An 11,894-nucleotide genomic window follows, 5' to 3' on the forward strand; every position below is an offset into this window, starting at 1 on the left:
TTTGGATAATGAACTTATTTCTCATTTTTACTCATTATAAGATCTTAAATAAAAAGGTGGGGTAGAGGTATTTTTTTAAAGGGTCTATTAGATATAACCCCCTTAAACATTCAAATAATAGGGGTAGACCCAAATTTATATTTGCCATTTTGATAACAACCCAAACTTTTCCTAATTACATAATTACCCTCAATCAAATCCCACAAAATCCGTTACTTTACCTTTTGAAATAAAATCAAATCCCTTCCTATTTTCCCGTTAAATCACTATCATCCCAAACCCACTATCGAATAAACTGCAAAACCTCCCAGAACAACTTCCCGGTACGGCCGATTGAAAGGGGAAGACGTCTGCACTGCCGTGAAACGACGATTTTCGTGCACTCCGAGCAAGCTGTCGTAGGTACGTCGTCGCCACTCGCTGAATCGCTATCATCCATCGATTTGTTGATATGTTTTGGCTAAATCGACTATCACGTTTGTGTAATTGCAGATCTGTTATAATCGCATACCGAATTCGAGCACTAAATCAGTGATATTGCAACAATTGATGGGCAGGACATCCACCAGAAGTGATATCGTTGTTGGCCACCGTCGTCGCCGTCACTGCTCCAATCTAGGGTTACTCAAATCTAGGGTTTTGATAATTCTTCGGCCCATAGTTGATTAACGAGATGCATAGTCGAATAACATCTGTATTAGTATACTATCCCATATCATTTAATAGACTATCCCACTGGTATAATTTTACTATGGATCTCGTTAATCGACTATGGGCCGAAGAATCATCAAAACCCTAGATTTGAGAAGTGACGGCGGCGGATTTGTGTTTTAAAATTAATAGACTATCTCATATCTTTTAATAGACTATCCCATGTATCTAATTCGACTATGGGTTTAGTTAATTGACTATTGGAAAAATAATAATATATATGGAAACTGAATAATTTGTTTGTTTGAAAATACTAATCAATTAGGGTAATTTTCCTTATTATATGAAAACGATTAAGGTAAATAATAATGTATATGAAAAAATAATAATATATATGGAAACTGAATAATATGTTTGTTTGAAATACTAATCAATTAGGCTAATTTTCCTTAGATCATGTAATAGACTATCTTATTGATCTAATTCGACTATGGATCTCGTTAATCGACTATGGATCCCGTATTATTCAACCACATAGTATATTAATAATTTCAATATGGTACATTGATCTGCTATGATAGTATATTACGGTTATAGTAGTGATATGAATTGTGTTACAAACAATATACCACTTGAATGACAAGAACATTGAGAACAACACCAACGTAAAGTATTCCAACATAACCAATAAAATAGTACATTAATAATCTCATAATTTCAATCTAGGGTTTGATAAAATACATAAAACACATCATAACACAATCAAACCAATATGTCGAGTTAAAACTCTAGTACATTAATAATCTCATCATAGTATAATAAAATGATAATGGTAGTATCATACGGTATTCATAATAGTATACTACTGTATTACAACGGTTTAAAACTTAACCGAAGTTACCGAGCCATTACATTGTAAACACCTCTTTATAGCAACCAACCCACCAAACCTCAACAAAATCCGTACGAAATTCGCCATCGAAAAAACCTAAAATCATGAAACAAAATTAAAAATGCAGAAAAATATATTTTAAAAAATACGATAACTTAAAAAATACTACGAAATATATTTTAATGTAGTACCCAGCGTCCTAAAATCCGCTGTTATAAACAAATAAACCAACTATCGACCGGGATCAGACTCATGAACTCCACGACAGCGGACAATTATTTCAATTAATGCGTAAACCAACTACGATGTTCATATAAAACAACTCTGGTCCGATATGCGTGAACCATCCTCATCTAACTCTGTCAATCCTCTTCCAAACAAACATCATCCGCCAAAAATAACGATGTATATATGACGGAATAATTTTGTTAAAAAACGTTCTACCTAATAGAATCAAGTATCAACACAACTCTTAAAAATTTCTAACCACTGTAATCGACAATCCTAGACATTGAGCGAAAAATAAAAATGAATAACGCATTCATACCCGGCTTGTTTTGTTGCGTAATCCCAGAGAGCATGTCTTGCCCTACACTGGGGACTTCATGGACGGCTTCTACAAAACGCTTGATGTAGTTGCGGAGCGTTTCGTTATCTCTCTGTACTACAGATAAAAGGTGGGCTGGGGTCTTGGCATACTACTTGTTGATGGCGAATTGGTTGGTGAACCGTGTTGACAGTCGAGCGAAGGTGTCAATCGATCCCGTGGGTAGAGAGTTGAACCAATTAATAGCTCTCTTGGAAAGAGTGGTGCGGAACATTTTGCACATCGCAGCGTCCGTCGGGCCATACAAATCTGCCATGGCGTTGAATTTCTCTATATGCTCTTGTGGATCGGTGGTCCCTTGAGGTAATACCTCGTTGAGAATGTCTATGGTGAAAGGGCTGCGTCTTACTGGGACGGGCATTCTTTCACCCATTGGATTGTTCATTTGGGGGAAAGGAACTTGGCGAGACATTTTGTTGTTTACCTCGTCTTCTCCTTCATTAAAGAGAGGGACTCTCTGTGGAGACGCTTCCCCCCGTGGGGGTGAGCGCTGACGTTGCTGTCTGGGTTGTGCCCCCCTGTGATTGGTGGATAGCTGTATTCGAGACCGTGGGTCCGAGGTGGAAGAGGAGACACTTATTTGCTTCTGGACTGGCGGTGGTGCCATAGGTTGCACCACAGGTGGAGCTGGCGCTGGTATCACATTGGGAGCGTTTGCTCCCATCGTGGCGATATATTGGGTCACGGCCTCGGTGGCGGCGCGAGTTGAGGCTTCTGCTATCATGCGTTGGAGCGCATCCTCGGTTATTTGAACCGTTCGAGGAGCAGGGAGTGGCGGATCGGCGAGTGGTGGGTCCCGAGGGGGGATCACCTGAATCTCGCGAGGCGGATCCGCGGCACGTGGAGGAGGTGGCAAGCCAAATCCTCCACGGACGGGGAGGTTGTTAGCCGTGTCATTTTCTCTCCGAGCAGACGCCTCAGGAGGATCTTGTTGGCTACGTGATCTGGTTTGCATCGTTCCCACATACGGCGCCAATATGATGATGCTAATTACTTAGATCACCTAGGGTAGTGTAGAAAACGAGCTGGGAGAGTAAAGCGGATCAGTAGCTTGACAACTTGATGATCCTGAGGTCCCTGCGAAATGAGCACACGCGAACTAAGCCGGGGGTTGATCCGGCGGAAACCCCTCCGACGCTCAAGTCAGATGTACGGATCGTGGAGATAATAGAGAGAATAAAACTCTAGATTGTTGGTGGATAATAAAACGTACCTTGAGTAAAACATCTATTTATATGTCGTTGATTGGGTTGGGCTTACTTTGTTGGGCCCAAGCCTTATTTTGAAGGTGCTTGGACTTTCATGTAGTGGGCCCAATTGTAGGTGATTGGGCTTTCTTGTGTTGGACCTAATTATTAGATAAATTGGGGTTCATTGGTTCGACCGAATTAGGTATATCAATTTCAATTGGTCAAATTAAAAGGGGATTAAGCCATAAAAAAATAGTATATAATTATGAAATTGAAAAATTCAAACAATATAATTGGGAAAATTAAAATGGGATTAAGCCATAAAAAATAGTATATAATTATGAAATTGAAAAATTCATTGGGAAAATTAAAATGGGATTAAGCCATAAAAAAATAGTATATAATTATGAAATTGAAAAATTCAAACAATATTAGTTGTCCTATACTCAAGTTGAAAGAAAAGAAGAGGTGTAAGGATAGAAAACAGTGGTTGGTTCTGGTGAGCTTCACTTTGACACTTGGATTACAATATTCCAAATCGCTTCAATAAAATGAGTAGGTGTGCATGAACATTGAAATAACAAACAAGTTGTGTAAAAAAAAACAATCAACAAAATAATAAATTATATATTTTTATAATTCAACTATTCAATTTATATTATATATTAATTCATTGAACCATATATGTGACTTTTTTTTAAATGTTTTTTTAAGTAATATGGATGTGATAGTCGCGTCGCGTTTTCTACACATTTTTCAAGATTAACCCTTCCACGAGGTTTGAAGTCTTTTTAGTATGCGATATAGGGTAAATTTCGAAAATCTCTCAGAACTTAGGTCAAATAATAAAAAAAACATCTCTATTTATCCGTAATAACTAAAACCCACTTCTGATTAACTATTGATCGAGTTTTTTTAACAGAAAATGTGTACAGTTTATTATACCTTCCATTAAATTAGGTTAGAAATAAATGAAAATATCTGAAATTGTTTAAACTCTATTCTCTGGGATAAAAAAAAATCTGTGAGAAGTTACACTGTAAGAGGGTTGGTGTAAGGGAAACAAACCTCAGAGAGTTTTTGATAATTACGAATAGGTGTGGGTATTTTTCGTTATTTAGCTTTAGTTCAGGATATTTTCGTAATTTACCCTACAATATACGTACACTGGTGTTTTTATTTACTTATTATTTATTTTTGCAGTCAGACGTGATTGGCTGTGGTTTATTCCTATTTTCACATTAAAGATTAATTAGTAGAGTATTTGTAACAAATTCAGATCAATGATGGCGGCTTTAACTCTGCTAGTTGAAGGAATTATTTATAGATTTAATTCATTTATTTTCCTTGTATTAATTGGAAACCTTCATTTACCTCCCTTGTAGTATCAAAAACTTCATTTACACCCCTGAATTATATATTGAGCCTATTATATCCCTTTTAAAATTAAATATCTCCCTCTTTTATTTTCAATAATAATCTCTTCAACTTCCATTATTTTACATGCATACTTATTTAATTATTTTTATTATAATTATATTTTAATTTCTATTTCTTTTTATTTTTGTTCGATTTTATAGAAAAAAATTCTCTTAAAAGATTTTATTTCCATCTAATTAATCTCAAGTGTTGACATTTTATCTTTTATAATAGAATTCATTAAATTTTGATTACTAGTTTTAATTATTAGATTTATTTAATCAAAATAATACGCCATGAATAATTAATATATCACTAAAAAAAAATAAGATGTATAATAAAATTTAAATGGCAAATATCATTGTAAGGATTTAACAAATAAATAATAGAAAAAAATATTTTCACTTCGATTCTTTTGACACTTTATCTTTATAACATATTGTTTTTGAAGAGATCTTTAGAATAAATATTAGTTAGATAATTATAGAGTTCAGTACAATAAACATGAAACAAAAACGAGCAAAAATTGAAAATAAAAATGAGGATAAAAATTACAACACTAGAATATTTTTTATTATAAAATTGAAAAGATTCAAGTTTGTAAAATAATAAAACATAGATACTTGTCTTTAAGAAAACTAAGAAGACAAGGGTATAGCTGGTATAACATGTAATTTAGGGGGTGAAATTGAGGATTTTAATAGTTGAGGGGTGGTAAGTGAAATTAACCCCAATTTTTAAAAGATATATAAATTAACTTAACCATCATCTTTGTTTTCTTGTGCTTCATACACACACAACAAAATATCAATGTCTTCTCTCTCAAGATTTCAATATACACAAATTAAAATGGCAATAATTCTGATATTTCTTCTGTGTTTCTATCCCACATTCATATTATCCACAGATGAGTCCTCTCTCCTAACCCTAAAGTCCCGGATTATTAATAACTCCGGTGCCGCCGTACTATCGACAAACTGGACGGAGAAAACGTCGTTCTGCACGTGGATCGGAGTCACGTGCAGCCGGAGACACCCGAGAGTTACATCACTCAATCTCTCCGGGATGGGATTGGAAGGCACGATCCCCGAAGAAATCGGGAGCCTCTCGTTTCTAACATTCCTCGACGTCAGCAACAACAGCTTCTCCGGAGAAATACCCGCCCGAATCGGAAACCTGACACGCCTACGCGTGCTGAAAATGTCGAAGAACCAACTCGAAGGTCAAGTTCCATCGAGCCTCGGTTTTCTAAGAAATCTCGAAATGCTGGATTTGGCTGATAACAAACTGAACGGGAATATTCCTTGGCAAGATTTGTTCAATATTTCGTCTTTGAAGGTGATCGCCTTCACGCGTAATTACCAGCTTTCGGGTGCTTTTCCGATCGAGATTAACTGCGGTGCTGCGTCGAGATTGGAGCAGATACGGATTTCTTTAAACCAATTCGGTGGCGATGTACCAGAGAGTTTATCGAGATGTAGGCAGCTCACGATTATTTCGTTCTCCTACAATAATTTCACCGGGAGCTTAACCGGTTTCGAAAACTTGCCGCAACTTCGGATTCTTGCACTAGCAGTAAATCAATTTTCAGGTATCAACCCTATTTGCATATCTCATGTGTTTTTTAAGTTTAGTTGCTATATAATTATTAAATTAATAAAAAAGAAAATCAAACTCAGCATGCATTCACATGCATGATTGGATTGGTGGGTAAACAGCATCAAACCTGCACCAAACCCTTGTGTTCCTTTTCTGGCATGAAATCCTCTTTTTTTGTCCTTATTATATGCAAGTCTTTTTTACAACATAAGATGAACTTACACAATTTAAATCATGCATATTCTTTTCACATATGATATATGATAATTCAAGAATAAATTATGCAAGAACTTAGTAATTTTAATTTTATTATAAATTAAATGTACATTTTGGAGATTTGATTTTTAATGTAAATATCTGAAGTCATATAAAAATTTGAATTTTTTTTTTATAAAAACATTTGTACGCATCTACAATAGAACCTCGATAAACTAATACTCGATAAATTAATAACTTCATTTAAATGATATGTTTTCTCGGTCCCGACTCGAAGGCAACATGCTAAAAAATATTTCATTAAATTAATATTTTGCTAAATTAATAGAATTTAACTAATCCCGACTTTTGATTTAATTTTTCTTTATATTATTTTTGGAAAAAAATAAAATTTAAATTTTGTGAAACAAAATGAGAAAAAAATTGTTTCAAGAATGAAAGTTTTGAATTGAAAGCCGATTATATTATTTTTAAAATTCATTCCAATGTTCAACCTAACTATTATTCTTCTTCTATTTTTCAATATTGTAAATCAATAAATGTGTTCCAATTAACTAAGAATTTGAGTTTTAAATGGATAATCTAATTTTGCTTAAATGTCTCTCGTATTGTAGAAAATATGCACCAAATCCCTTTATTACATTAAAAAAAAAAAAATACATCGCTAACGGTGTTAGTTTTTAATGGTGCATATATTGTTCGGTATACCGTTACTTTTTAGTGCGGTGTTGTGGTATAAGGCACTCTACCATAGGGGTGTAAACGAGCCGAGCTCGCTTTATTTCGCGAGCTCGAGCTCGACGAGCCTATAATTTTCAGCTCGAACTCGAGCTCATTGTGTTTCTAAGGAGCTCGAGCTCGAGCTCGAGCCATATACCAAACGAGCCCGAGCTCAAGCTCGGGCTCGAGCTCGGTACAATCAAATTTTCATTCAATTAAAAAATTAATATTATTCTTTTTTATTTATTATTAATAATATCCATTATTATATATTATTAATATGTATTAAAAATATAAAAAAAAGTTAAAGCTCGCGAGCTATCGAACAACTGAAATGAAGCTCGAGCTCGACTCGTCGAAAAGCTCAGGCTCGAGCTCGATTTTTCGAGCTCGAGTACGAGCTTTTTTCGAGCAAGCTCCGAAGCTCGCGAGCCGGCTCGACTCATTTATACCTTTACTCTACTCTACCATTATATTATATTAAATTAGTTGTAAATTGTTTTGGTCGTTTTAGTTTTCCACCAATAAATTCGATATATATGTAAAATGAGAAACTTTCGCTTACCTCCCTCATACTATCAAAACCTTCACTTATCTCCCTGAATTATATCTTGTACCTATTATACCCTGCTTCAAGATAAACATCTCCATGACAACTATACTCATTTTCCAGGTACCATTTCACCCTCAATTGGAAATTTATCAAATTTGGAAATATTGGACTTGAGTGTCAACCTTTTACATGGAATAATTCCTTCCGAAATCGAAAAACTTTCGAATTTAAACTTTATTAGCCTCGGAGAAAATATGCTAACTGGTGAGTTACCGATATCTATTTTCAACCTCACTAAATTAGACACACTTTCTCTTCCAAAAAATAATCTTGTTGGAACCCTCCCGATTTCCATCGATAAAACCCTTCCAAATCTTCGACTTCTCTATCTCGGTAATAATTTGTTCTCTGGAAAGATTCCTTATTCGATCTCGAATCTTTCCAAGCTCACTATTTTCGATGTTTACAACAACTCTTTCACTGGAATCATACCCACAAACCTTGGAAACTTAGAGCAACTCCAAGTACTGAGACTCGGAATGAACCAATTCACAAATGACCTTTCTGTCCCTGAAGAAGAATTCATCACATCACTCACAAATTGCGAAAATCTTGCAATCTTGGAAGTGCCACTTAACCCTATAACCGGAGTGCTACCAAAGTCTATAGGCTCCGGGAATTTCTCGGCTTCTCTTGAGCAGTTTGTTATATACTCTTGTAGACTTAAAGGCCAAATCCCAGAGGAAATCGGAAATCTAAAAAGTTTAATTTGGTTATCCCTCGGCGATAACGAGTTTACCGGAGAAATTCCATTGACGTTGGGTCGTTTAAATAACATGCAGAAACTCGAAATCTACGGAACTAATCTGCATGGATCTATTCCTCAAAGTTTTTGCAGCCTCGAAAATTTGTATTATTTAAGTTTGGGGAGAAATGGTTTATCCGGAAACCTGCCAACGTGCCTCGGAAACCTCTCTTCACTACGAGAAATTTACTTGGAAGACAACGGATTCATCTCGAACATTCCGTCAAGTTTTTGGTCCCTTCAACGCATTCAAATCTTTTCCTTATTTAATAATTCATTTAATGGCTCCTTGTCTCCAGAAATCGCAAATTTGAAAGGCGTGCACGTGTTGAAATTGCACGGAAATCGGCTCTCCGGGGACATTCCGACCACTATAGGACAACTTGAGAATTTGGTCAATCTTTCATTATCGGATAACATGTTGCACGGCTCCATACCCGAATCTTTAGCTAATTTGAAATTATTGCAGTACATGGATTTATCGCGTAACAACATTTCCGGTCCGATTCCCAAGTCGTTGGAAACCCTTTCCGATCTTAGTTATTTCAACGTTTCGTTCAATGAGCTTAGTGGAGAAATTCCACAAGGAGGGCGTTTTGCGAACTTCACAGCCGAACTTTTCCAAGGTAATAAAGGCCTATGTGGAGAACCTCGTTTCAACGTAGAGGCATGCAACAACACTACCCGTAAATCATCATCAGGAAAGAGCAAACTTCTAAAGTATATTCTAATACCAATAGTTTGTATGTTAGTCATAACAACAATCATAATCTTGCTGCTCACGCATTATCGTAGAAGATCATCAGTTCTATCTGATAAGTCCGATTTGGCAATTGGCCTCACACACGAGAGGATTTCGTATTACGAAATTCTTCGAGCCACGAGAAACCTCGACGAAGCAAATTTGATCGGAAAGGGAAGCATTGGGTCAGTATACAAGGGAACATTTTCTAACCGTACTACTGCAGCCATTAAAATTTTCAATCTAGACGTGCAAGGTGCATTCAAGAGCTTCGACACCGAGTGTCAAATAATGTGTGGCCTTCGCCACAGAAATCTTGTGAAGGTCATCACTAGTTGCTCCAACCTCGACTTCAAGGCCTTGGTGGTGGAATATATGCGTAATGGGGGTCTCGACGAGTGGCTTTATTCACCTAAGTGTACTTTCGATATTGCTCAAAGATTGAGAATAATGATAGAAGTGGCATCCGCAATGGAATATCTGCATCGAGGGTATTCGTCTCCTATTATACATTGTGACTTGAAGCCGAGCAATATCCTTCTTGATGAAAATTTGATAGCACATGTTGGAGACTTTGGTATTTCTAAGCTCTTTAGTGAAGACCAGAGAATTGTTCAGACAAAAACTTTGGGCACAATTGGTTATATGGCACCCGGTAAGAATACTAATTGATATATGTTTATACAACTCTATACATATATATATAGTGTGCCTCTTTACTTAATAATATTTGTTATGTTTCTGATTTTTAATTTGTAGAGTATGGATCGTCGGGATTAGTATCGACAGCGGTGGATGTTTATAGTTATGGGATTTTGTTGATGGAAACATTTACAAGAAAGAAGCCGACCAATGAGATGTTTATAGGAGATTTGACTATGAAAAATTGGGTGCTTCAGTCATTCCCCGATGCGCTAAATCAGATTGTCGATGCACAATTGTTAAATACGGATGAAGAGTATAGTACATTGCACTTAGAATCGATCATGAGAATAGCTATAGATTGTACTTCGGAAATTGCTGAGGAAAGGCCTAATATGGGAGATGTTCTTGCGATGCTCAACAAGATCAATGTTGAACTTCACGAGACGAAAACTGTGCTACTATCATTACCATATACAACTCTGTAACTATGGTTATATATAATAAATCGATTCACCGTTAAAACAATTGCGTTAAGTTTCTCAAACCAGGTGAATAAATTCCATACGTGTTCGTAGTAAAGTTATGTAGCAATAGAGTCAACAGAGGAGGCTCAGTCAACCAAATCGTTGGCTTAATCCACAAAGAAAGATTTGCATAATTTGTGGGAAAATGCGCGGAAATGTAACGCAACATCGGCAATTAATTTGTCTTCATCATGTATGTCAAGGCTGTTTAATATATTGCATTGTATTTGTTGGGTATCCGTCCGGAGAGGACAAACCACACAAAATCAAAATACTCATATTTATTAGAAACAATTAAAATATAATATAATATAATAAATCAACACAATTAATTAATAATTAAATTAATGACAACAATTTATTAAAGACAAGTATCAGTAACAGACGTAATAACAATAAGCAGCCATATAAATTATTTAAACAATTCAAAGCCAACAATTAATCATAACCAGAATTGAGAATTGAGAATTGTTGCATGCAAATTTAAAGAATTAGCAGCTATTTAAAAAAGAAAAAAAAATGGAACCGTAGGCAGAATAGAAATTCTGCAATGGGGAAGCTCCGGCGGTCGTCGATTCTCCGGCTCAGCCCTCAATCTCCGAGTCCTCATCCAAGATCCAAGTGGGGCCTCCAAACACTCACGGCAGCCACACACACGCACACACACAGTGTACTCCAACGAAAAACAAAGAAAACGAAACTCAAATTCAAACCCTAATCTTACTGGTTTATCCCTAAAGAAGTAAGCTCGAATTCATCAAAAGAATCGAGCTTTGCTTCTCAAAAAAGGTTCTCTCTTTCACTCTAATTTTTCCTCCCAAAATTACACGAAGTATTCTCCACTTTTCTCCACTTTTCTCGACTCTATTTTTTCGTCTTTTACACAGAAAAAGAATAGGGTGCACTTATACTCCCAAATCCTCCACCAAACTCACGAAGAATCAGGTAACAAATCACCAAGATTTGTTGAGGATAATACGATAGATTTGTTGAGAGAAAAGGGGCAGGTTAGAAAACGAATCTGCTGGAAAAAACGAGAGTAGAAAAAACGAGAAAAAAGAGGGAAAAAAGGGAAAACCTAGTGAGATTGGGCTGACTTTAATTTTGGGCTCAAATTGTGTGTGGACTGTTCATAAATGGGTTGCAAGGTGGAATTTTAATGGGCCATTCTCAAAGAATTCATTTGGGCCACATACTCTACAGTATTCATTCCAATATAGGTATTGATTTGTGAACGCTTCACACAACGGAAAATAGTAAACACAAAACGATGTACAAAAAAACATACAATCTACAAATTGTGGAAGAATACATTGTTCTGGTCGGAACTG

The 11,894-nt window shown here is 35.9% G+C and overlaps 1 protein-coding gene across 1 annotated transcript; it reads left to right on the plus strand.

Moving 5' to 3' along the window:
• The first annotated feature begins 5,546 nt into the window (after positions 1 to 5,546).
• Positions 5,547 to 10,561, plus strand: LOC105953780 (uncharacterized). The gene is made up of 3 exons (XM_088811655.1): positions 5,547 to 6,350; positions 7,968 to 10,049; positions 10,154 to 10,561. The coding sequence occupies exons 1-3, from the start codon at positions 5,570 to 5,572 to the stop codon at positions 10,522 to 10,524; spliced, it is 3,234 nt and encodes a 1,077-aa protein (XP_088667781.1). The 5' UTR covers positions 5,547 to 5,569; the 3' UTR covers positions 10,525 to 10,561.
• Positions 10,562 to 11,894: the final 1,333 nt, after the last annotated feature.

The sequence above is a fragment of the Erythranthe guttata genome, chromosome 13 (assembly GCF_056151865.1).
Source record: "Erythranthe guttata isolate IM_541 chromosome 13, IM_541, whole genome shotgun sequence".
Lineage (NCBI taxonomy): Eukaryota > Viridiplantae > Streptophyta > Magnoliopsida > Lamiales > Phrymaceae > Erythranthe > Erythranthe guttata.

Excerpts from the sequence above, each read along its gene's own strand:
- LOC105953780 (XM_088811655.1), top strand. The coding sequence starts at position 5,570 with ATGTCTTCTCTCTCAAGATTTCAATATACACAAATTAAAATGGCAATA. Across the intron at positions 6,351-7,967 it reads AGCAGTAAATCAATTTTCAG|GTACCATTTCACCCTCAATT; the intron begins GTATCAACCCTA and ends CTCATTTTCCAG. Across the intron at positions 10,050-10,153 it reads AATTGGTTATATGGCACCCG|AGTATGGATCGTCGGGATTA; the intron begins GTAAGAATACTA and ends TTTAATTTGTAG.